A 27,255-nucleotide genomic window follows, 5' to 3' on the forward strand; every position below is an offset into this window, starting at 1 on the left:
CAAATACAACTTGAAGTTGTATTTGGAATTTGAAAAACAAGAAAAACTTGTTTTTCACAACCAAAATAAGTACATGTCAACAAAAAAAAAAAAAAAAAACTATTTGTAAAAACTATGGCCAAACACAACTCCAGCTCCAAAATTCCAAAAACAGTGAAAAAGTTTTTGGTTTCTATGGCCAAGCGCCTACTTAAGCTCATTTCCTGTCACTTCACTCACAAAAGCCATGCCAGAAACCGACGAACAACCACCGCCATCAACGCTGTCATCCACCACCACCATCACCGCTCCTCCAATTTGCATACATCCATGATGAGAGCCTTTCGAACACAACCTTCTACATATCCTTAAACTTATCTTCACGAAGAGAGCCTTTCAAATATGTATCGAATTATTTCGTATTGTGCTTTGTATCATACTGTATTGTTTTGATGAATGTAATATTTAAATAAATAAATTATTTTTCGTCCTTACATAATATCACACATTAACAACTTAAAGAATAAACCTGCAAGAAAAGTAGGATACAGTTAAATCACTATAAATAAAATAGAATTATTAAATAATAAGTATAAATAAAATGCAAAAAATAAATTAAGTATCGACCCAAAACAAAGCTTTTTGTTGCTACATAACAAGACTTTTCGTTGCTACATAATAAGACTTTTCGTTGCTATATAACGTAAAGATAAATTTAACGATGCAATAAATAAAATTTAACTAACAATCAAAACAAACTCGTACAACTAACAACTAGAGGCGAATCCAGGATTTCAAGAGGATGAGGTCATCTTGATTTTTTTTTTTTAAAAAAAAGACGCAAAAGTGCATTTAGTAGGGTGCAATCCCACAACCTTAAGTGGTCGTTTGGTGCATGGCCAAAATTATCCTGCGATTATAATCTCGGGACTAATTTATCCCATATTTTGGGACTATTTTATACCATTTAGGAGATGGTATAAAATAGTCCCAGAATAAGTGGTATCAGAAGGTATCTCCCAGCTTATACCATGGGATGCATTTTATATTTTGTTTGGTACAAGATATAAATTTATCCCAAGATACATTTATACCTTCTACCAAATATGATACAAAAATTCAACACTTAACCAGTACTCTACTCAATCTAATTTAATCATGTGTTTCTTCAATTAATATTAGATATATTTTAAAAATTATGTATATAATATATCGAGTTTAGTTAGGTGATCATGTGTTCACGAGATGCACGGTAGATTCGCCCCTGCTAACAGCACAGCACAGACACGTAACAACCATCCAAAGAGGGTCGGGTCAGGCTGGATCGAGACCGAAAGTGGATTATTGTTCTTTCCCTGACATTTGATCTCTGTAAGCTAACATTTCCCGTCATTTCACTCACAATAACCATGCCGGAAACCGACGAACAACCACCACCACCATCAGCGCCGTCATCCACCACCACCACAACCGCTTCTCCAATTTACATACATCCACGACGCGAGCCATTCGAACACGGCCTTCTCCCAATCCCTAAACTCATCTTCACAGACGGATCTCAAACACTTATATCAATTCGTAACAAACTCTTATCCTCATCCTCTAGCTCTTCGTATCGAGTTAATTATGAAGCAATTTCTGAAGCACTTCAGATCTCACATGAAAATGCTCGACTTGTTATTGAAACAATTGCTTCCGTTCTACACTCTGAATCGGATCCAATTGTTACAGCTAAGTTAACCGAGATCGGTGATATCGGTGTTAATGTGTTTGATTTGATGCTTTTTTTGTATATTCAGAGTTATAAAAGGTTGCTTCCTAAAGGACATAAGGATTCTGCTGCTGTTGCTGATGTTTGGCCTTCTACTTCAGCTTTTGACGGGTTTTTATCTGCTCTTTCGCCGTTGCAGGTTAGGAATTGTCTGTTTTTTGTGAATTTGATTGCATTGAATGATCCTCTGTTTTTAATCGTATTGTGTTAGGAATAGTTTGTGTTTTATGAAATTTGATAGCATTGCATGATCCTCTTTTTAATAGTATTGTTTAGTTATCGTGTAGTTTCTTATTATTTAGTTATCGTGTAGTTTCTTATTTTTAGGTTAGGGATAGTCTGTGTTTTATGAAATTTGATTGCATTGTATGGTCATCTTTTTAATAGTATTGTTTAGTTATCGCGTAGTTTCTTATTATTTAGTTATCGCGTGGTTTCTTATTTTTGGGTTAGGAATAGTCTGTGTATTATGAATTTGATTGCATTGTATGATCCTCTTTTCTAGTAGTATTGTTTAGTCATTGCGTAGTTTCTTATTATTTAGTTATCTGTAGTTTCTTATTATTTTGTTATCGCGTGGTTTCTTATTTTTGGGTTAGGAATAGTCTGTGTATTATGAATTTGATTGCATTGTATGATCCTCTTTTCTAGTAGTATTGTTTAGTCATTGCGTAGTTTCTTATTATTTAGTTATCTGTAGTTTCTTATTATTTTGTTATCGTTTAGTTTCTTATTATTCAGTAGTACTATTTAGGTATCGCCGAGTGTCTTATTCTTCAATGTGTATTACTATTTGTTGTGTATCTTGCTATTTTGCTGTCTTATTTTATTTTGAGCTGAGGGTCTATCGGAAAGACGGAAACAACCTCCCTCTCTACCTCACAAAGGTAGGGTTAGGTCTGCGTACATCTTACCCTCCCGAGACTCACTCTTGTGGCATTACACGGGGTATGTCGTTGATTGTGTGAAGCGAATGATTTATTTGGCTTTTATATTATTTTTGTATTTTAGTGTTTGCATGTTTAGGTTTTAGGTAATAATGCCGTTAGTAGTTTCGAAAGCATTATCAAACTAATAATCCAGAGTATGATGAGAATTTAGGTGATAATGTGGTTCATAGTTTGATAATGCTTTTGATAACAGGCAATTGCACAAACCCGCAAGGGTGGCTCAGTTGTTTGAGCATGGGGCTTCCATAATGGAGGTCTTAGGTTCGAAACCCTTGCTTACGACAACAGGGGATTTGCCTTCTGGGTCGAGCTCGTCGCACGGGGCTTGCCTAGTGCGGGTTATCTCTCCTGTGTGGTTTGCAGGCTATTACACAGAGCGGGTGTTACCCTGTGCGCACCCGAAGGGTAGCGGCTGCGGGTTCCCTTGTCATCAAAAAATTAAAAAATAATAGGCAATTGTACATACTTTTTGACATTGTTTTTTAAAAAAAAAAAAATGGAACTCTGATCAGTAAAAGTTTTATGTTTTGTGAATTTGATTCCATTGTACGATTTTGTATAGTCAAATTGGGAAGTTGACAGTTTGTGGACAGTGATTGTGAGTGGATGGATTTATTTCGCCTCTGTATTATTTTTGTATTTCAGTGTTTGCATGTTCAGGTGTTAGGTAATAATGCTGTTAGTAGTTTGATAATGATTTTGAATTGATCAAAACCACTATCAAACTAATAGTGCAGAGTATGATGAGAATTTAGGTGATAATGCGGTGAATAGTTTTATTTAGCATGTTGTTACTAGTTTGATAATGCTTTTGACAATAGTTGATAGTACATGCCTTTTAATTTATATTTTTTTAAAAAAAAATTGAAACTCTGATCAGTAAAAGTTTTTGGTTTTAGCGGTTCAGCAGATTTTCACCAATAATGGTTTGTCGAAATCAGGATTTATTATGTTGAATCTCAATTAACTATTTGTGGCTGACAATTACTTGCAGTTTTAACAATTTCACTAAGCATGCGATGTTTGTCTCTGTTTATGGATTGCATTTTAGTTTTCAAATTCCTAGTGTTTTCTTCTGTAAAGTATTAACCAAAAGCTTTGTTTTGAAATTGCAGCTTGTACGCAGCAATAGTCGTCGGTTTATGCCATCACAGGCTGATGAAGAGGCTCATCAATTATCATATTTACAGAAACACTTGGGAAACATTTTGTCTCTTTTGGCAGAGTCAGTGGAAGGGGATAATGAAGAATCACTGGTTTGTGAATTTTATACTTTGTGTTATGATACCATATTTGTCGTTTTGTATGCTTAGGATAGTTGCCTATCAAATTTGACTAAATGTGATTTATATGACTTCACAAGCATGCCACTCAAGTTTATTCTTTTTTGCAAATAAAATTTTATTCACACAAAACATAATAAGATAGTGCACAAGAAACTGAAACGTCTAATGCAAGAACACTTGTTTCTTGACGAATGACGGTGCCTATTGACAGACCTTTGCTGCTCTAGTCTTCTCTATATGCATCCATTTTGTGCCCTTGTTTGTTCTCATACAGTATTGACTTAAAGGTATGCTGAAAAGCTAATCTAGTTAAAATTGACTCATAGGTTTTGTCCATGGAGAAATTGGAGCATCTTGGCTTCCTAATCTTTTTTGGTGAAAAGGGATCTGAGAGAATCCCATTGAGTCAGAATGCCCCATTTTTTGCCAATTCAGATCCAGAGATGCCTGCTGTTCCTGTTCCTGCAGCTCAAGTACATGACTGGCTCCTAGAAAATATAGCCTCCGCTTTGACACGAATTACTGAGAGGGCTTCCGCAAAGGAAAATGGACCAACCAATGCCTCTGATCAGGATGTGCCAATGGCTGATGTCTCTGCAAGTTCAGTGAAGAGTTCGCCCAGTCCTAGAGGACCAAGTTACATTGAAGGAATTTCTAAATCGTCATATGTAAGGCTGCCAAATGATATTAAGGGCTCCTCTGTAAAGGTAAATTTCAACTTTATGTTGTGTGTTATTATTTTTTTATGGGAAATATGAGTTGAATGATTCATTTTAGGATACTATGGACCTTTTGTAAATGGTTCTTTTCTCGTTGTGTGTGCTAAACTTTCTTAGTGTTCTACAAGATCTTTAGTTACATCAGTTGGAAGGGGTCTGCAGGAATGGGCTTGTGTTGGGTGTGCTCCTTCAGGTCATTCGACTGTAGTGCATTTTCTATAGTCTATTAATTGTGTCAGAATAAACTTGTTCACAGTTTGGTAGTCTGAACAGTATTCTCACCAGGAAGAGTCAGAATGCTGTTGCACCCATTGTGAAGTTATTGATAACTTCTAAATCATTAATATGGTGCAATGACCTCTCATTTAAAGGCCAGAATAGAACAGTTTAGATCAAATTTTTTTATCGAACGACTTATTTAAATTGGTCCTGAACTGGATCCTTGATCTTCGAGACCAAAATAATGATAAGAAGAGATTATATTTGGTTATAACATTATTATGGTCATAATTTTATAGTATATAGGAAGGATGTAATTCGACAAATCTATGGATGTAGAATGGAGTGTCTTTCCATGCAAGACTGCTGATATAATACAATTTAGACGGTTATAACGTAATGATTTCCATTCCAATTCACTTAAATCATAAAGTTACTTTATTGAAATTGGCTATGCTATATAAGTCGAGATGGTAAGACTTCTTTGATAATTAAAGTGTAGTTTCACTAATAATGGGAGTCAAGATGATAAGATTTTAAAGTTACTTTTTTTTATAAGTGGTAAGACTTTAAAGTTATCAGCAAGGAGAATTTATCACGTTGCATCATCTTTTGTAAAACCTCGTCCCTTACAGAACTCATTTAAGAGGTTAAGTGTTATGAACTTATTTTGTTTTATTACTGCCTCTGCATTGTGTCTGTTTAGTCTCTAACCTATCAATACGAACAACCATATCTCTTGAATTCGAACCGTTCTTTTATTTATTTACTGACAACTTTAAAGCCGAATCACACCTGTCTCCAAGGAGGGTCAACTCTAAAAATTTGTCCGTCATGGTATGGGTGAGTTCTTAAGAGCAGAGGCGAATCCAGGATTTCATGAGGATGGGTTCACCATTGCTTTAGAAAATAATGCAAAAATTAAAAAAGCTGCCCGAGCTGGGGATTGAACCCGTGACCTTCAGAATACAAAGATAACCTTTGACCAGTGCTCCACTCAACCTATTATGACCATGTGTTCACTTAGTTAATATTAGATATATTTTCAGAATTATACACATAATATATCGAAATTAGTCGAGTGACCATGTGTTCATGTGACCCAAAATTTACACACAAATTCGCCCCTGCTCAAGAGTGTTTGACTAGGATTTAAGAGCATTCCAGAAGAATGTGAAAATGAAAGGAAGCAATATCAGATAAGTGGTCGGAGTAAGGTTCTCTATAGTGTCTATTTGAAAGCTAGTCTTGTCTGGAAGGCGGACATGTCCATTATTTGCAACTGGTTGATCAGTTTGTGTGCACCTTTTCGGTAGCATGCTGAGATGTTTATGTCTTTGAATATTCTAGTACTCTCAACTTCCAGAAGCTTGTCAAGTTTAAAGTTGGTTGCTAAATTTTTTGTCTTAAGCATGAAATGATTTTGCACTGTGATTTCTTCTTTCGCTTTATCTTGATTTACCTTGTGCCCCAACAAATTCTTGGCCGGACAGATTCAAATTTGGGGAAACAAACTTTCTACATGATTCTTGATATTGAATCCTTTTTTCTTTTTTTTTTCTACATGATTCTTGATATTGAATCCTTTTTTTTGGCAGGTTATTAATTGCCATGAATCAGTCATTTATATTTTAGCTCCTTTGAAATATGCGACAGTATATGGATGTTCTGATGCAACTATTGTCCTGGGAGCTGTAGGCAAGGTAGGTACTAACCTTTAGGAAGATTTTGCTTGTTTCTTCTCAAGGGTCGTTTAGTAGTGAAATTATAGAAATTCTAGTAGGACGTAAAATTAATTCTGCATGACCTGCAACTTTTTGTAACTGTCTCATGTACTATATATGAATGAAATGTGTTCTTATTTGTTTGCTTCTCAAAAAACAGCCTGCACTGTACCTTAGTATGGGGTTTTAATGTTTAGCAATTCCAAGACGATCTAGTTAAAGGTACTTATTTGGCCAAATGCCATCTTCGAAACGTATATCGTCTAGGATTTTGACATTATTCATCTCATGCTTGGAGAGAAAGATATGCAGGCTTCTATTTCTTATGGATATTTTGGTTTGAAGTTGAAAATCTGAATAGGCAGGAGATAGAGAAACAACATCATCTGTAGGGAAATCATTACCATTAAGGTTTGAGCTTATCAGAGATTTGACCTTATTCTTATCTGAGATTTGGTTTTATTTAAGATTTGATCCTATTGGAGCTGTTTGGTTCGAAATTTTCATTTAGGCTGTGCTGGCATCATCTAACAGTTATGCAAGCATTTTGAACTTTGTGGTTCTGGATGATATTTAGACATTCCTTCATGTTACTTGGCAACATAAAGACAAATTACTTAGTATTAAAACGACGTGGTCCCGGAAGGAGCTGAATGAGTACATATGATTTATATAGCCGGACTCCAATTTATCTAAAATTGAGGCATGTTTGGTGGAATGATTGATATAGATTTTCTTCTATAGTTATGGCTTAAATGCTGTACACAAAAAAGTGACCAATATTTGCATGCAATCCAAAGATGATAAAAGGAAGAAATTTATGCTTTATGAAGCTTTCTACTGCTGCTAGAAAGACTATCCATGATTTCAAAATGTAAACATAAAAATTAGAGAGTTACTCAAGCTATTTTTGAAATGGAGTTACTCAAGCGACTGTTTTATTTACATCAGGGTTTAACACATAATACATGAACAACCAGTTTCCGCTAGTTCTGTGTCAATTGATCCATTTTGCAGATGGTTTACCATACTCTGTTTGATCCTCTAAAGTAATTATTCGATGTGGCCTTTAATTGTATAATGTCATTCACAGGCTGTCAGAGTTGAGCACTGTGAACGTGTACACGTGATTGCAGCAGCAAAACGTATTTGTATTGCCAATTGTCGTGAATGCATATTCTTCTTGGGAGTAAACCAAACACCACTTCTTGTTGGCGATAACCATAAATTGCAGGTCTGTGTCACTTTTGTGCTGCTTCTCAAAACTTCAGCTTACTCCTCGGATATCCAAAATCCTTATTTGACTCATACATGCATTATCCCTCTGCATCAAATGTCATTGCAAACTCATATGGCTTTAAAAGTGAAATTATTCACTCAGCTTTTACCCTTTTCTTTAGTTTTCATTGATCTTACACTGCCACAAGTGAAATGAAATAAACCAGCAGATGCAAGTATTGAGGCAGTTTTTCCCTTCGGGCTAAATGCAAGAGAATAAGTATATTATTGCAAAATATGGGGCATCTCAATGGAACGTTTTTAATGAACCATAAGTTACTTTTTTGAGTCATTTGAGTTTATTATTCAAGTGGGGTGCATGATAACGTTTATCTGGAACAATCTCTCTACCTCTCAAAAGGTAGGGGTAAGGTCTGCGCACACCCCACCCTCCCCAGATCCCACTTGTGGGATCACACAGGGGATGTTGTTGTTGGGGAGCATGAAAACCTTGTGCGGGAATCTCTCTATTACATGTCAAATACACATCTTTGGAAGATTATTAATGAACCACGCATGACTTTGTTAAGTAATCTGAGTTTGTTATATAAGCGGAAAGCATGAAAACCTTGTAAGGGGAATGTCCCTATGACATGCTAAATACATGTTGGACAGGCCAAGTTGGATGGATCGTGGACGTTGTGTAGGCCAACATTGTTGTCTTTGCAAACCCCTTCATTGAATGCACGCGATGAAGATAAGAGTGTGCTAAGTTTATAGGATGGAGAATTTCAGTGCAATTGAGAAGTTTGAAATATTAAGTGAACTTTAGTTTGTGGTCAATTTCAAAGTCAATATTGAGTGCTAGAGATGTAACTTTTCAGTTGTGGGACTCTTGGTGTACTTTTGTTCGTGTGGTAAATGGGATTGGTGGGGTAGTTTATATCACTTAATTGACTGGCATATTGTTTTCCAGTGGCTATATAATTTGTATCCATCATCTAATATATGCTGTGAAATACCTTCTGCCTCTTAAGAAGTAGTGCATTCTCTTTGTATTAGTGTCTATTTGTCAAGATTGCTAGCCACTTGGTGGCTTTGTTTTCTTCTAAGAATAGTTCGTCAATTATGAACTAAATGTTTTGTTAAGTTGGCTAGGGCTTGGTAATCCATTTATTTTATAATGTTAATTGGATACAAGAATTGAAGGTATTCTGCATTTTCTCATTATGTGCATTCTATTTACTAGCGTTCTTGATTCTATCATGCTGATTAGACATATAGTTCTTGCCGTTCAACTTGTTATTCTGGGGAATTTTTTGACTTCCCCTCTCTTATCTGTTTTGATGATTTTGTAAGGTGGCTCCCTACAATACTTTTTACCCTCAACTGGAGGAACACCTGAATCAAGTTGGTATTGACCCAACCATCAACAGATGGGATGCACCTGTAGCTCTTGGTGTCGTTGACCCACATGATTCACTGTCACATCCTGCTGGTGTGTCTGATGTTCAAACTGAGTCTGCTATCCCTGTGGACCCTGATCAGTTCACCAACTTTTTGGTATGTCTGCAAAAGTAGCAACAAGGACCTTAGAGTTTTAATTTATCAATTGACTAAGTTCCCATACCTTTTCCAAATGTCTTCAAAGCTGGGCTCTCAGATCTGTATTTCTTTAGATGCTAATATGCATGTTTCTAATGGTCACAGATTCCAAACTGGTTTGAAGGGCAGCAATCTGGGCCCACGAAAGATAATCCTTTCCCTTTACCGGATGCTTATTTGGCATCGCAGCAGAGAAATGTGCGTTCAAACACCAACTTAAACTTTTTCTATCATTTTACATCATATTTGTGCACACAATATGATTATCTTCCCTTTATGTAGTATAGCCCAATGCATATTCTAATGTTTTGGTTGAGTCGTCAAACTTTTGGAAAACCATAAGTCATACTTGTTGACCCTTTCAGCACAAGAACTTGGAGGAGACTAAGCATATTTTGAAGGAAACCGAGCTTGACGAGAGCAGGAAGCGGGAAGTCGCAACTGCTCTCCATGTGTGCTTTAAAGACTGGTTATATGGTAATGCTGACTGTTTATATATCATTTCTTGATGTTCATGCTTGAACAATTTGTTCTCACCTCCTGTACTGCCTATATTTGACAGCTTCGGGAAATATACGGCAACTATACTGTCTTCAAGGCGAATAGTGTTCTGCACGATGTTTCAGCAAGTGTAGTGAGGATGGTATTGGTAACTCTCCTTTCCGTTGTAGATTTCAGTTTCATCCGCCACACATTCCTCCCTGCCATTCTTTTGGTGCTGAAAGCAGCTGAGAGTTTGATGCTATTGCAATTTTGTCCGTGCAGCTTTCAGACAAGTTACCCTCTTGAACTCTTGTGCAGTTTATAACCAGAATGCCTCATGGCTTGAACCGTGTTACTTTTTCTCGAAACTGTTCCGTCTTGTACTAATATGGAAGTCAAAAAGTTTTAGATTTCAGCTTCCCCTTTTTCTTCATTGGTCTTGCTAGGTTCTGAACTTTTAGCTGAGGATTAGTCTCTTGTTATTTATTTGGTTTATTTGGGTTCCTGTATACAAATAAGAGATGCAGAAGAACATGCGGGGGAAACTAGAGAACCAAGTTTTCTTGTTTAACAGGAAATTAGAGAACAAGTTTTCTTGTTTAACATATAGTTTAGAAGTCAGTATTCTGTAGAATTGGTGATTGGTTTTGCCTTGCAGCTATTTACTCTTTGACATGCGGGCGGAGCTATTCTTTTGTTTACGGGTTTGGTAGAACCCACTAGTTTTGGTCCAAATTCTGTATTTGTGATTATGTGCTTTAAAAAATCCTTTCAGAACTTAGTAAGCTGTTAACACGTTGCATGCATTATGTTATTCATCACCTAACAGCCTAGCAAAAAGGTTGAACATAGGAGCAAAATTAGTAAAATGAAGTGGGAAGTGAAATTTTATTCGGTTATTTCGTGATTTTCTTTCCATCTTGTCGAGTTTCTTCTGACTTGCACTGTTACAGTGAGAACAATTATGCAGTCTTTCATAAAAGGTGCAAGGCCTTATCACATTATAAAAGATCTAACAGTAGGATACATTTAAAATTTCAAAGCATTTCATCAACAGATGCCAGCCACGTCTTCCCTGTTTGGGAATTTGCAGTTGAGGATTGATTTTAGGCTTTTTATGATTGGAAATCTGATTCACGAACACTCTGTCGTACCTCTACCTTTCCCTTCTAGTCATGGTCACCATTTTGTTCTCGCCACTATAGACCCTTCTATTGAGGCTTATGCCGGTCATCTTTAGCAGTTGTATCTCCTCTATTGAATCTCCTACAACTTTATCCTCCCTTTTTGCTCATAAGTGGAGGCGAATTCAAGATTTACACTTTAGGGGTTCAACCTTTTAAGATTCTTAGTTTGAATCCATCGTATTTTAAAAGTTATGGGTTTATGTCTATTATTTATTGCAATTTTAATAATTGTTTACACATAAATTTATCTTTCCGCATCGAAAGCTAGGGTTCAATTGAACCCCCACCTAACATGTTACATCCGCCACCGCTCATAAGAAAGCTCTTTTCCACAGTGTATTTTGACTCTTAACTTTCACTTAATTTAGAAGGAATAACTTATTGCCTTTTCCCAGTGGAGCTTGTACCTGATTTTAGACAAAAGCGGTTCTGCAATTATTTTGTAGCAACCATCTATTTGTAATCAGAAACTTTAAAGCCAAGGAACATCATTTTGTGGAAAGACACGTCACCCATGGGACAATATCAGACATCCGTTCCATTTTCTGATAAAACTCGATAAAAATTCACACGTCATGATAGAAACAGAGCAAATGGCAGAGTATACTTTATTTGTATCCTCCTTTCTGATCAGATGGAAAGAACAACAGCACCAACCAAAGAATGAAATGTCTGTCTGTAAATCAGTCGAGGCGGATCTACAGTGTAATTTATGGGTTCACATGAAAATATTAATTCTAGTCATATATTGCATATATATTAAGAAATTCACTAAATATTTATCTATAAACTGATTCATTATTGTCCAATAATTTAAGATTGCTCGAAACACATAAACTTCAAATTCTGACTTATTCTACTTGAAATATAGACCTTAATGGACATAAAGAATCAATAGATTTAGTTCTTCCATTATCCATTATTCAACCAAGGAATGATATGCCTGTCTGTAATATTGCTTCCTTTTAGACAAACAACGTTATATCTTTCTGAGCATTCCGCACAAACAAAACAAGGCATTTGTTCCTTTGGAAATGGAGAACATGGATAACTCATATTACAAGATTGTTTAGTGTAATTTAACCTTTTTGTTCCTTTCAAAACTCCAATGCTCTGATAGATGACATGACAGCCTAAGCTATTGTCTCAAGAGGTATTTAGGCCCAATAATGAAATACTGGGTACTGGCCGGATTCATTTTATACTTTTCCTAACCTATATACATAGATTATATAAATTATATACATATTATACATCGCCGAATAATTTTAATTTAGTCGATTGGGTGGTAGCTATTTGAATTTACTCTCCATACTTTCTTTTTTTATCTTATCTTGTGGGCTTTCTAAGGCCCTTATAATATCCATCCTGAATTATAGAAATTTCAGTGTGATCACTTACCATAAACTAAGAGGAAGTAAAACATGAAAAAGAAAAAGAGATTCATAACTAAAAATCATCTTGTCCTTCATAAGATAGTAAATATACGTGGAAAAAAAAAATGTAAAACTGGCGTTTAGGTCCCAAAGCTAAATATTGTCCTAAAGTTTTGCTTACTTTAGATATTTTAAAATTGAATAGAAAATGAGAGATCTAATCCTCAACTTTTTGCATTACATCCTGATGACAGGTAGTTGGCAAATTCTATAGTTAATTAAGTTTTGGTGGCCACTAGTTAGTTAAACTTGCCAAAATACGAATTCGACAGTAGATGCCGTGGCTTTCTGAAATATTACATCTTTGGAGAAACTGTATCACTCAAAAAACGTGACTCTATTTAATGGAGGATCACGTCTACTAAAAGACAAACCCCTTTTTTTGTTTTGTTTCCCACATGATGTTCCGTAGCTTTGGAGCAACGGTAAAATTATTTATGTGTGACCTTTAAATTAAGAGTTCGAGTCGTGAAATCAGTCACTAATATCTACGTCAAAGCAAGCTGCCTATATCACACACCCTTGAGGTGTTGTCCTTCCCCGACCCTACGTGAACTCCGAATGTTTCGTGCACCGTGCTGCCATTTGTTTCACACCTAGTGTCCTGTACTCGCTTTAGGGATCAATTAGCCCGAGTTCGTGCTCAAAAGTTCAATTTTGGGAATTAAAGTGCTCTCCTCCAATAGCATCTGGTGTTCGGTATCCGCTTTGAGACTTGACTAATCTGAATTCGCGTCATTACTTCCATTTCAGGAAGTAAAGGGCTCTCCCATCAAACGTGATTTCATTTTCAACGTTCATACCAAAACTTCTACTTTACCACCCTACTACGACCTTTGGCAATAAAAGCAAATCTTCACAAAAAATACGACCATTCATGAATGGGTGTCTTTATTGGTGACTTTGCAGTAATTATTTGGTATTAAACCAGCTATCTAATCTCAGAACATCTTAGTCATTTTGAAAATCATTTCTTCTAAAAAAATGGTACAAAGAGACAACATAAACAGGCCAACTAATTAAATTCCCTTTGGCTTTTTCTTGAGTACACCAAGTGCACACTTTCCTTCAGAAATCTCATATTCCTGGAAGAAATCAAAATAGTATAAGCTAGTATACTGCATTGAAAATGTAAGCAGCATGCTGCATTGTGTCTTCAAATTTTTAGAACATGAAGCATTTCGAGTTAGGTATACAAAATCACCACCAAAAAAATGACAGAATTAACAACTTAGTCCGCATGTTATCTCGGACGAGTTGAGAAACAAGGACAAGCAATAAATACAAAATCAGGCAAGATGTGAAATGTCTAAATGCAGAAAAGATCTAACAGTAGGATACATTTCTGAAAGTCAAAATTTCAAGGCATTTCATCAACAAATATCATTTCTTCTTCTGTTTGGGTATCTGGAACTATTAGCAGTTGAGGATGAATTTTAGGCTTTTTGTGAATGGAAATCCGATTAACGAACTGTCTATCGTACCTATGCCTTTCCCTTCTAGTCATGGTCACCATTTTGTTCTCACCACTATAGACCCTTCTATGGAGACTTCTGCCGATCTTTACCAGCTCTGTCTGAATCTCGTACAACTTCGTCGTCCCCTTTTGCTCATAAGTAAGCTCTTCTCCACAGTGTATTTTGACTCTTACCTTCGCTTCATCTAGTAGGAAAAATTTAATTTCCTTTTTTTTAAAATGGAGCTTGTACCTGAATTTAGACAAAAGCTATTCTGCAATATTTTGTAGCAACCATCTATTTGTCATTTCCTTTTCTTGAGCCAGGGGTCTATCGGAAATAGCCTTCCTACCTCCCAAGGTAGGGGTAAGGTCTGCGTACACTCTACCCTCCCCAGACCCCACCATGTGGGTATACACTGGGTATGTTGTTGTTGTCATCTATTTGTCATCAGAAACTTAAAAGCCAAGGAACATCATATAGTGGAAAGACATATCACCCATGGGACAATATCCGACATCCGCTCCCAGTGGCGGATCCAGGATTTTCATTCAGGGTGTTCGAAAAAGAAAAAAAAAAAAAGAAGCTAAATATACACTGTAATTTTTTGCCGAGAGTGTTCAAAAGTTAATATATGCACATAAATACAAAAAATTTACCCTATATATACACTGTAATTTTTTGTCGAGGGTGTTCACTTACACGTAGATCCGCCCCTGTCCGTTCCATCTTCTGATAAAACTCAATGAAAATTCACATGTATGAATAGAAACAGAACAAATGGCAGGTATGCTTTATTTGTATCATCCTTTCTGATCAGATGGAAAGAACAACAGCACCAACCAAAGAATGATATGCCTGTGTAAATTAGACAGAGGCGAATTTCCTTTTTAATTTATGGGTTCAGGTGAAGATCTATATATTAAGAAATTCGCTAAATATCTAATTATAAACTCATCTATTATTGTACAATAATTTAAGATTGCTCTAGAATACATAAATGTCAAATCCTGATTCCTTTGACTTGAAAATATAGACCTTTAGGGTTAAGGACACAAAGAATCAAGAGATTTAGTTATTCCATTATCAGTTATCCCAACCGAAGGATGATATGCCTATAATGTAATATTGCTGCCTTTGAGGCAAAAAACATTATATCTTTTTAAGCATTCCACACGAACAAAAGACAAAGGCATTTGTTCCATTGGAAATGGAGAGCAGGAATAATTCTAAATTCAGTATAGTGAATCATATTACGAAATTGTTTAATGTAATTTACTTTTTTTCCTTCATAACTTGATGGTGACATGGCGGCGAATGTATAATATGTTTCTTAGGCTGATATCCATATTGGATTATTGAAATTTCAGTGGGATCACTTACCATAAACTAAGAGGAAGCAAAAAATGGAAAAGAAAAATAGATGCATACCTAAATCATCTTATCCTTTATAAGATACGTAGTAAATATAGTTTGAAAAAAAAAAAAAAAAAGGTAAAACTGGTGTTCAGGTCCGAAAGCTTTACGCTTACTTTAGACATCTTAAACTAGAATATAAAATCAGATCTAGTCCTCAACTTTTTGCATTAAATGTTGATGACAAGGTAGTTAGCATTTAATAGTTAATCAAGTTGTAGTAACGTCTAATTAATAGAACTTACCAAACTACCGATTCAACAGAAGGTGCCTTGGATTTTTGAAATATTATATCTTTGAAGAAACTGTTTCACTCGCAAAACGTGACTTTTTTAAATGAAGGTCAGATCTACTAAAAGACAAACCTTTTTTTTTGCTTTGTTTCCCATCTTATTATGTTCACTAACCATTGGAGCAGGCGAGTAGCAGCAACATTGTCTTTGTGTGACCTATAAATTACGGGTTCGAGCCATGAAATCCATCGCTGATATTTGCAGTCAAAGTAGGTTGTCTTCTCATCCCTTGAAGTGCGGTCCTTCCTCGGACCCTACATGAACTCCGAATGTTTCATGAACCAATTTTTTTACACCTGGTATCCGATACCCACTTTGAAGCTCGACTAATTTGGATTTGTGCCAGAAAATTCCAATTCAGGAGTAAAGGGCTCTCCTACGAAACATGATTTCATTGTCAGGATTCAAGCCCGACACTTCTACTCATCACCCCACCACGATCATTGGTGGTAAAGGCGTTCTTCATAAAAGATATGACCTTTCATAAATGAGTGTCTTATCGTTGAGTTTCAAGTACTTCTTTGCCACTTTGGTATTAAACCATTTATACTGAGAACATCTTAATCATCTTGCAAACCATTTCTTCCAAAAAAGAATTTTTTTAAAAAAAAGGGTAAAAGGAGACAACATAACCAGGCCCAACTACTTAAATTTCCTTTGGCTTTTCCTTCAAAAAATTCCTTATTCCTGGAAGAAATCAAAATAGTACTTATAAGCTAGTATACTGCATTGAACATGTAAGCAGCAAGCTGCATCGTGTCTACAAATTTTGATCATGAAGCATTCCCCTTTATGTTCCAACCCCAAATTACATTCTTCCAGATAGTTATACAAAATCACCACCAAAAAATGACAGAATTAACATGGTTGTCTGCATGTCATCTCCGATGAGATGAGAATCAAGGACAAGCAATAAATACTAAAGCAGGCAAGATATGAAATGTCTAAATGCAGAAAAGAACCATAATTCAAGTGTAAGATCAACACGATATCACTTATCTCACAAATATTTGTCCCTCTAAACGATTATGAGGGTAAATATACTTAAAAGAACGTTAAATCTACAAGTTCAAGCACTTTACTAGCAGAGTAGCTTGTTGCACCATCATTTTTATTAGGCAAATACCAGAGAAGTGCTAAAACAAAATATCAGATAGACTCGCTCAGGGTAAAAGTATTTGCAGTTTTAAACAAATAACTAAAAGTGCACAGGATTAAATCAGTCAAAACAAAGCGAAAAGGAGAGCATCATACTGACTCTAACTCCAAAGAGCACGTTCCCTCCGTTCAGCACAGCAACATTGAGCCCTTCACCTAACTTCATTCATCATTTCAGTCAGTAAGAAGGAGTTGCTCCTTTGACATATGCAATAACGAAAAACTTTATTATGTGTCGCACACAACTGACACTAGTTGTGTGAGGCTTCTTTTTATCTCACAAAAAGTGGATACAAATCTTGCACTTCTGGGTCCACTTTTTTGTGAGACAGAAAGAAGCCTCACACAACTAGTGTCAGTTGTGAGGCACAGAATAAATTCTGCAGTAACTAACCAAGAGCTAAGTCATGTGTCGAAAGTATTTGCCCTTCAAATTAATACGTCTCAAAGAAAACATAATAGAGATTCGAAACCAAAACAGGGTCATACATATAAAATCAAATACGAATAAGATTAGAGTACATGAGCAAATATGGTTTAGTTTTCCATAACATATGCAAAACAACGGTACTTGCTAAGCGATTAGCAGCAGAAGCACATCGAAGAGTACTAGAATTTCCCAGAGAAATCCACCCAAAATTCAGTTCTTCTGAAAATTTTACCTAAATTTCAAGAAACAAGAAAAGATATTCAATCAGCATAGCAAAGAAAACTATTCATCTGCACTCTACACCAACTTCAGCAGCTCGCCTAGGTTTGTTTTTCCTTCTACTCCCGTTTTGTCTAAATCCAACTGACTTTATTAAGTCATTAGAGTTAGTCTTAGTCCCAACACCATTTTCCACTTTCACTGAATCTACTACTTCCTTGACTTGTGAAGTTCTCTTCCTCTTCTTTCCATTCACAACGGATTGGTTCTTGACATCTTTATTAAAGACAGCACCTTTTGTATTCTCACTGTCATTTTCTTCATCTTCTACTTTCACCGCTTCTTCTTCTTCTTCATCCTTTGATGCCTTCTGTGGTCTTCCTCTTCTCCGGACTTGTATTTTCTCTTCTTCACCACTTCCGAGATCCTCACGAACAGATTGCTTCTTTCCCTTTCTTCCTCTGCCCATCCTTTAAAGCTCGAAATTCTGCTGGTGAACCTAAATCTCTGAGGACTTAACTAGTATGTGACTTGTGATACTCCAATAAAAATTGAAAAATCCTATAAATTACATGAAAAGAGCAGATTAGAAAGAACCTCACAATCTTAAAGGATCAAACATATCAAACAGCAACATGAACAGTCAAGATAAAAATATCATCTTTGATTGAAGTCTATCCACAGAGCTTAAACTGAAGTCGAAAATATACAAACAAAAAGTTAGAACTTTTCTTCATAAAAAAACTATTATGTCTTCCCAATTGACCTTAGTTCAAACCAGGACAAGAAATACAGAGAATGATTCAAACAAAACACAAATACTTGAGCTTAAACAAACTAAATCCAGTGGAACAAAAAAAAAAAAAAAAAAAAAAAAAACACAAACTTTGAAGAGGAGTTCAAAATACAACTTTCCCATATCCCACATTCATCAGACAACAATAAAAACAACAAACTTTGAAGCTATATCTATCAAAAAGCAAATCAAGAACATCAACAACAAAAGAGAGAAACATACAGACACAGTAGTTTGTTTTCATCCAAACTCAAACAGGATGAAAAAAAAAACAATGGAATGTTTCAGTAAAATAAATCATAAAAATTCAATCTTTAGACTAACCCCCGAAAGAAACTATCATTAAGCTATTTTTTATGATGCTTTGAAGAAAAGTTCAAAACACAACTTTCCTATATCCAACATTCATCAGACAACAATAAAAACAACAAACTTGACGCCATATCTATAAAAAGCAAAATCAAGAACATCAACAACAGAAAAGAGAAACATACAGTAGCTTTTACATTCAAACTCGAATAGGATGAAAAAAAAAAAACTAATGGAACTTTTCAGTAAAATAAATCATAAAGATTGAATCTTTTGACTAACCCCAGAAAGAATCTATATCAAGAACATCAACAACATAAGAGAGAAACATACAGTAGCTTTTACATTCAAACTCAAACAGGATGAATTTTATTTTTTAATGGAACTTTTCAGTACAACAAATCATAAAGATTCAATCTTTAGAATAACCCCACAAAGAATCTATCATTAAATTATTGCTTATGATGTTTTTGCAATTGAAACCGAAAGAGAAAACATACCCAAAGAAACAGACTTTTCAAGAATCAGCCACCATTTCTCAAAATCTCATAAAAATAATCCAAAAACAAAGGGAATCTCAACACTCTGATGTGTTGTTTTTGTATTAAAGGTTGAAGAGTGATGGAAGTAGAGAAGCTAAATATTATTTATCAGTGATGAAATGAAAGAAGAAAAAAAAATTGGGGAGAAGGCAAATATATGGAAGAAAACAGATCAAAGTGAAAAGTTTAACATGTTAGTGGAGTTTAGAGTAGTATGAATCTTTGCCATTAGAGAGTTGAGAGCTGTCATAATAAGCTAAAGGCAGAAAGAAGAGTACACAGATTTAAGAAGGAGAAGAAAAATGGGACAATATAGGAAAAGTAAGAGTAGTACTAGTACTACTAGTAGAAATTGTTGATGGGAGATTTTATTTATCTCAATGGGTTGTTTGGGAAATTAGGGTATATGAATAAAATAAAATATTTTACTTGATACTTGCTTCAAATTTTTCCTTTTAATTGGGGCCGAGTGTCTATTGGAACAGTCTCTCTAACCCCTTCTTCGGCCCCCCACAAAGGTGAAAATAAGGTGTGCGTACATTATCCTCTTCGAGCCCCACTTATGAATCAGTCTAAATATGTTCTTGTTGTGTTGCAAAAGAAAAAGGGAGTGCAGGAATTGTGAGCTAATAGGAATAAGAAAAGAAAAAAAATTAAATAGGAAAAGATTAAATTAGTAGGCTTAAACTAGGAGGAGGGGAAGAGGTCGTATATAAGCGGTTTTATGATTTGAACTCTATGAATTTTTACAGTAATTTTAAGTTAATATTCCAATAATAATTGAGTTCACAATAAAATATTTATAGATATTTAGTGAATTTCTTAATATATATACATGATTTAAACAAAAGTTATTATATTTTGTGTAAACATATTGTAACTAATACTATAAACTCCAACCGGGTTGTACTATGTGAAATTTTTAGGAGATGTCCTTATCAACATCCTCATGACTTTAGTTGAAGTTTTTGACATGTAAACCAAATTAATCTAGATCGATTAATTAGTATTTAATATATGATATACATAATATATTTTAAGATGAAACAGCTCAAAGTATTTGAGTTGTTGATGCTGTTTTGTTTTAGTATAAACAAAATGTCTTTTCGCGAATTTGGAGGAATCAAATAGTTAGAAAGAATGTTTGGATTGTTTAACCTTATGTTTCTCAGAAAATAAAAAATAGTAGAAATCTGTTGTATATTTTCTTCTTCTGTTTAAAATCTATACAAGGCTATGTATTTGTAGACTAGATAATGTACTATGTACTACTACAGCTGTCTCTAACAAATCAAATGAATTATTTACAAGTGTCTACTAGAAATAAAATGTAAATTCAAAATATTGTACAGGTTGTGTACAGGTACTATTTTTGTTGTTTTGTACAGCTACTATTTTGTTGTTTTCCAATCTGATAAGCTTGGGCTGTTATTTTCATCTGATACACTTGGGCCTAGTACTGTGCTGTTGAGATGTGGCCCAGATATTGTAATATTGGTCCATTTTGTATTGTGACCCAAATGTGTATTAAGCCCAAAATATTGGGCCCAGAACTATGTAAGGGAAATGATCCCTAATTCTTCAATTCAGACAAATCCCTAATATCCTTCACATCTCCTTCGAGAGACAAAGTACGAAGTACAAAGAGCGAGTTCATTGTTTCTCTTCTTTTCGTCTTTCTTCTTCATTGTTCCTCGACATCTCATCTTGTTTCTTTTCTTTTCGTCTTTCTTCTTCATTATTCCTCTACATCTCATCTTGTTCATATCTGTGTGAAGGTTGTGGATCACTAATGTCAATACCCCCCCTCAAGTTGGAGGGGAGAGAAACGACTCCCAACTTGTCCAAAGCAGATCGATGGGATACGCCAGATAGGGGTTTGGTGAAGAAATCTGCAAGCTGGGCTTTGGATGGAACGAAAGTGAGTGAAATCAACCCAGAAAGGAACTGTTGTCTCACAAAATGGCAGTCGAGATCGACGTGCTTGGTTCTTTCGTGGAAAACGGGGTTCCGGGCTATATGGAGGGCTGCTTGACTGTCGGAGTGGACGGGAACTGGTAAGGGTGTCGGACCGACGGATGCGCCAGAAGACGAGTCAACCAAGTGATTTCGGCGGTTACTCGGCGCATGGAACGGTATTCCGCCTCAGCAGATGAAAGGGAAACAGAGTCTTGTTTTTTCGACTTCCATGAAATGGGTGAACCTCCCAAACTTACAAAAAAACCACTGACAGAACGACGGGAGTGTGGGCATGAAGCCCAGTCGGCATCGCAAAATGCAAGAAGATCAAAGGATGGTTTGGAATTCATGAAAAGACCTTGATTGGGGTTGTCTTTAAGGTAACGAAGCACTCTAAAGGCTGCAGAGTAATGAGCAAGATGAGGTTTTTGCATATACTGACTAAGTATCAGCACAGGAAAAGATAGGTCTGGACGTGTATGAGTAAGATAGTTGAGTTTCCCCACGAGTCGTCGATACAGTGTGGGATCATCTAATAGGGGTCCAGAATCAATCCCCAATTTAATAGAAGGGTCCAAAGGGGAAGATACTTTGGCAAGGTGGGAGCAGTCGAATTCCGAAAGCAATTCAGAGGTAAACTTTCGTTGACTCATAATCAACCCATGTTGTTCTCTTAATATTTCAATACCAAGAAAATAATGTAGATTCCCTAGATCTTTGATGCAAAATTCTGAATTTAGAAAGTGTTTGAGTGTTGCAATTTCTTGTGAATGATTTCCAGTAATCACAATGTCATCGACGTAAACAGCAATTAGAGTAACATACCCATCTGAAGTCTTGAAAAATAATGAGTAATCGTTTAACGAAGAAGAGTACCCTTTGAAACTAAGAGCACCTGCAAGCCGAGCATACCATTGCCGTGAAGCTTGCTTCAAACCATAGAGGGACTTTCTGAGCTTACAAACATGGTGTGGACTTGGGGAAGGCAGTCCTTGGGGAAACCTCATGTAGACTTCTTCCTGTAAGTCCCCATGTAAAAAGGCATTATTGACGTCTAATTGAAAAATAGGCAGCTTCTTCTTAACCGCTAACTGCCAATAAGACATCTAATGGTAGTCATTTTAATAACTGGGGAAAAAGTCTCATTATAGTCGATTCCCTCCTTTTGAATGTCACCTCGAACAACAAGCCTGGCCTTTAACCTTTCAACAGTCCCATCTGATAGATGTTTAACTTTATAGACCCACTTGCAAGGTAGGGCCTTCTTTCCTGGTGGTAAAACAACTATGTCCCAAGTCTTATTGTTTTCTAAGGCTTCAATTTCCTTGTCCATAGCTAATTTCCAGCCAGAATGATTAGCAGCCTGAAAATAGTTTGTAGGCTCTGAAATCTGAGAAATGGAGGTGAGAATATGTTGGTTATGTGAGGATAAAGCTGAGAAAGAAAAAGTAGGAGGGTACATCGGTGTGGTAAAACGAATTTAGAAACATTGGTAAGAATAATATCATCACATACATAATCATTTAAATAACTAGGCATCTTAGTAGCTCTTACAGGTCTTCTAGGTAGAGAAGTGGAAGAAACAGTAGGGACAGGAGAGGAAGTGCCTGTAGTATCAGTGGAAGGAGATATAGGAGAGGGAGATGTAGGATCAGTAGGATTAAAAAGTGAGGTGGAATATGTGGGGGTGATAGGCGGTCAGGGTGGAGAGAGAGAGCTATCTTGATCTTCATTTTGTGGACTCGGAGTTAGGTTCAAGTGTTGTTGACTCATCAAGTATCCCGTAGTGATGAGAAAGAGGAAAGATAGTTGATGGAGTTGATGAAACAAAGAGGGCAAAGGAAAAGACTCTCCCGAAATTTCACATCTCTGGATACAATGATTTTCCTGGTTTCCAAATCCAAACACTTATAACCTTTTTGATTATCTGAGTATCCTAGAAAGACACAAGACTTAGCTCTAGGTTCAAATTTTCCCCTGTTACAAGGTAAAGTAGACACATAAACCAAACAGCCAAACACTCTAAGTCTTTCATAATCAGGTTTTCTTTGAAATAGAACCTCAAAAGGGGTTTTCCCATGTAGAACCTTGGAAGGTATTCTATTGATCAAATAAGTGGCTGTCAACAAACATTCTCCCCAATATTTCACAGGAACATGAGACTGAAAAAATAATCCCCTGGCCACTTCTAATAAATGCCTGTGTTTTCTCTCTACAACTCCATTCTGTTGTGGAGTAGAGACACAGGAAGTCTGATGGATTATTCCTTTAGAAAGTAGATAATCAGAATTCATTGTGCTTTTCCCCAACTCAAAAGCATTGTCAGACCTTATTATTTTAACCTTAAGATCAAATTGCCTTTCCACCATAGATATAAAGTTTTGTAGAAGCTGAAAAGCATTACTTTTGGTCTTGATAAATGAGTCCAAGTTGCTCTACTATAATCATCAACAACAGTGAGAAAATATTTGAAACCTTCATGTGTGGGTTCTTTATATGGACCCCAAGTATCAATGTGGATTAGTTCAAAAATCCTTTTGGATTTGATATGACTAGTAGGAAAAGATAACCTAGACTGCCTTGCCATGGGACAAACATCACAAGTATATGTAGAGTTTGAAGGAAATTTGAAAGAACTAATGTATTTCATTGCATGAAAAGGCAAATGCCCCAATCTTTTGTGCCAAAGATTTACATTAGAGTTTGATTGAATAGAAAAGGAAGCTGAATGCATCGAGGAGTAGCCTCGAAACTACTACATTTTTGTTTTCCTTAAAATAAAAACTCCTAGTGGTACTATGAGGTTGGAGAAGAAAGAGTCCATCCCTTGATTCACCAAAAACTTGTGGCCTCTTCATAAAAGGGGCCTGCAAAAGACATCCAGAAGGAGTGAATAAAAGGGTTGATTGAAATTGTTTAACAAATTTATCAACAGACATTAAATTGTATTTAAAAGAAGGAACATATAGGACATTTTCTAGAACAACATCAGCAAAAATAGACACACTTCCTTTATGGGTAATGTTTATTTTAGAGGAATTTGGTAAAATAATGAACATAGGATCAGAGAGAGGAGTCAAGAAACTGAAAACTTTAGGGTTGAAGCACATGTGCTCAGAAGCTCCTGAATCTATGATCCAGTAGCTAGAATTCTTAGAAGCTAGACAGGTAAGAGAAAGTGTATAAGTTATACCAGCAGCAGCATTTATATTTCCTGTCCCTTCTGTTGCTGTTCCAGAGGTTGAACCTTCTCCCCATTTTCCTCTCTTAGTCTTTCGAATGTACCGATTGTATTGTTCTTTGGTTAGCTGATTCACATTGTTTCCCACATTATTTGTGTCTTGACTCATCATTTCTGTCTCTTCAAATAAACTGAAGTTATTAGCACTTGATTGGTTCTTCTTTCTTCTTTGTTATGAACTTAAAATCAGGAGGAAACCCAATCAATCTGTAACAGCCTTGCCTGGTATGATTAGTTTTCTTGCAGTAGGTACAAAACAGGTTGGTTTGTTTAGGTTGAAACCTTGTTTGTGATTTGTTTTCCCAAACCCCTTGACCAGATGGTTTGTTTCTGTGTGCTGCATAGACATGATTGGTGACATGATTTTGATTTTCTGCATAAGCTTGGTTAGTTCCATATGCTTGTTTTCCTGCCATAAAAGACACAGTCCCAGTAGACACATTAGCACTGATGTATGATTCTCTTTGGTTTTCTTCTTGCAAAAGCAGTGAGTAGGCATGGTTGAGATTGGGCAAAGGCTTAATCATGAGGATGCTACTCCTAGCTGGACCATAGGTTTCATTTAACCCCATGAGAAACTTAATCAATCTCTCATCTTCTAGAGACTTAGTTAGCTTTTCCTTTCCCCCACAGATGCAGTTGCAACTGCATTTGTTGTCTGTGTTCAATGAATCTAGCTCATCCCAAAGCCTTTTGATTTTAGTGAAGTATCCTGCCACATCTGTGTTTCCCTGAACAATGTCACTTAACTCTTTTTGCAAATGAAAGAGTTTAGCACCATTTGATTGTCCAAATCTTTGTTCCAGATCTGTGTAAAGATCTTTAGCAGTCTTAGAGTAAATGACACTATCTGCTATGTCCTTTGATAGAGAATTAAGTAACCATGAAGTTACCATGTCATTACATCTACTCCCAGTTTCGATAATCATTGCAGATCTACATCCTGCATTTTGCACCATTTATAAAACCAAGTTTATTCTTGGCAGAAAGAGCAATAAGGATGGTCCTCCTCCATCCTTGAAAACCTCTTCCATCAAAGATGAAATTCACCAAACTCATACCTGGTGAATCAGAAGAATGAATATAGAGTGGGTTACTAGGGTCAATCTGGTTAGCATTTCCAGTTTGTGCAACTGCAACATTTCCAGTGTTGTCTCCCATTGTAGAAAGTGAGTATGAAGAAAACAAAGAAATGAGATTTTTGAAAGAAGAAGAAATGATTCGAGTCACGGTGAGCTTTTTCGCTCTGACTGATACCATCTCGAGGTAAAATAAAAAATAGTAGAAATCTGTTGTATATTTTCTTCTTCCGTTTAAAATCTATACAAGGCTATGTATTTGTAGACTAGATAATGTACTATGTACTACTACAGCTGTCTCTAACAAATCAAATGAATTATTTACAAGTGTCTACTAGAAATAAAATGTAAATTCAAAATATTGTACAAAAGGTTGTGACAAAATTATTTTTGTTGTTTTGTCACAATTTTACTATTTTGTTGTTTTCCAATCACATTAAGCTTTTGGCCGTTATTTTCATCCGATACACTTGGGCCTAATCTTGTCTTTGTTGAGATGTGGCTTGATACATTGTAATATTGGTCCATTTTGTATTGTGACCAATGTGTACTAAGCCCAAAATATTGGCCCGTAACTATGTAAGGGAAATGATCCCTAATTCTTCATTGAACAAATCCCTAATATCCTTCGCATCCTTCAGAGACAAAGTACGAAGTACAAAGAACTGAGTTCATTGTTTCTCTTCTTTTCGTCTTTCTTCTTCATTGTTCCTCGACATCTCATCTTGTTTCTTTTCTTTTCGTCTTTCTTCTTCATTATTCCTCTACATCTCATCTTGTTCATATCTGTGTGAAGGTTGTGGATCACTTGAGTTCATTGTTTCTCTTCTTTTCGTCTTTCTTCTTCATTGTTCCTCGACATCTCATCTTGTTTCTTTTCTTTTCGTCTTTCTTCTTCATTATTCCTCTACATCTCATCTTGTTCATATCTGTGTGAAGGTTGTGGATCACTAATGTCAATAATGTTTGGCTACAAATTGTTATCATTTCGCATCTAATGATGTCTTATTAATCTTTATTTATATTTATATCATGATGATGTTATAATTTGATAAAGATGCTGATATTGGCTCTTTGCAGTATGCTATCAATGTAATTATGGTTTCAGGTATTTTTATCTGTCGCGAAAAGGGATATTAAAAGTTCATGCGGTATTTTTTTCTTTTTTAATTGACTAAGGAAGTTCACAAATTATTTTATAGTAATAAATTTATGCTCATTGACAACTTTAGGAAACGAGATGTTTCTCATTCTCTTCCCAATTTAAATTATATCATCTTTTATTAATAGTATTATTATTTGTTGTTGCTGTTGATTTTTGTAGTCAGTAGAAAAACGATTTTAAAGAATATTGAGAAACTTAGAGGGTACTTTCGTCTTTAAGGATTAGCAGTAAATCCTCTTTAAGTGTTTGAATCCTTAGAACCCAATTGGTATGTACTGTGGCTAACTATTAATTTCTAGTCTAGAATGAAATGACTAAAAGCCCCTTCTTTGTTGGGCTGTCTGCTTCACACATGCCATAGGTCCCACATGTTGAGTTGGTTTCAAAAGACAGATACTTGAGTAGGTTGGTTGCTATGGGCTATAGCTTGTTACTGAGCCCAATTACCGGAGCCAAAATGACTCAACAAAAAATCAAGTGAATCAAAATACCGCAGTAAAAAAAAAGTTACAAAACTACCTTTAGCAGTTCACGGAGACGGAGCCGTTAACTGCTTTAACACAGCATTTTACTGCGCTAAAGTTTTTTTTTTTTTTTTGTATAGCGCAGTAAAA

At 35.8% G+C, this 27,255-nt stretch overlaps 3 protein-coding genes across 5 annotated transcripts; 1 reads left to right on the forward strand and 2 right to left on the reverse strand.

The window, feature by feature from the left end:
* The first annotated feature begins 1,284 nt into the window (after positions 1-1,284).
* Positions 1,285-10,631, forward strand: LOC132049261 (uncharacterized). Its single transcript, XM_059440004.1, has 10 exons — positions 1,285-1,889; positions 3,816-3,956; positions 4,313-4,693; positions 6,523-6,627; positions 7,742-7,882; positions 9,226-9,429; positions 9,577-9,669; positions 9,837-9,948; positions 10,034-10,114; positions 10,237-10,631. Exons 1-9 carry the CDS (start codon positions 1,389-1,391, stop codon positions 10,075-10,077), a joined length of 1,722 nt encoding a protein of 573 aa, XP_059295987.1. The 5' UTR covers positions 1,285-1,388; the 3' UTR covers positions 10,078-10,114; positions 10,237-10,631.
* Positions 10,632-17,362: 6,731 nt separating this feature from the next.
* LOC132049262 (uncharacterized) lies at positions 17,363-19,534 on the reverse strand. Of its 3 annotated transcripts, none has more exons than XM_059440008.1 (2): positions 19,156-19,534; positions 17,363-18,057 (listed from the first exon to the last, which is right to left on the reverse strand). In XM_059440008.1, exon 2 carries the CDS (start codon positions 18,017-18,019, stop codon positions 17,618-17,620), a length of 402 nt encoding a protein of 133 aa, XP_059295991.1. In that variant the 5' UTR covers positions 18,020-18,057; positions 19,156-19,534; the 3' UTR covers positions 17,363-17,617. The 3 variants fall into 3 exon arrangements, with proteins under 3 accessions (XP_059295991.1, XP_059295989.1, XP_059295988.1); XM_059440006.1 differs by having other exon boundaries at positions 17,363-18,049; positions 19,156-19,533; XM_059440005.1 differs by having other exon boundaries at positions 17,363-18,111; positions 19,156-19,532.
* A 5,003-nt stretch (positions 19,535-24,537) lies between these two features.
* LOC132050755 (uncharacterized) lies at positions 24,538-25,558 on the reverse strand. The gene is made up of 2 exons (XM_059442119.1): positions 25,459-25,558; positions 24,538-25,340 (listed from the first exon to the last, which is right to left on the reverse strand). Exons 1-2 carry the CDS (start codon positions 25,556-25,558, stop codon positions 24,538-24,540), a joined length of 903 nt encoding a protein of 300 aa, XP_059298102.1.
* Between the last annotated feature and the right edge of the window lie 1,697 nt (positions 25,559-27,255).

This window comes from Lycium ferocissimum, chromosome 3, assembly GCF_029784015.1.
Source record: "Lycium ferocissimum isolate CSIRO_LF1 chromosome 3, AGI_CSIRO_Lferr_CH_V1, whole genome shotgun sequence".
In the NCBI taxonomy this organism is placed as follows: Eukaryota; Viridiplantae; Streptophyta; class Magnoliopsida; order Solanales; family Solanaceae; genus Lycium; species Lycium ferocissimum.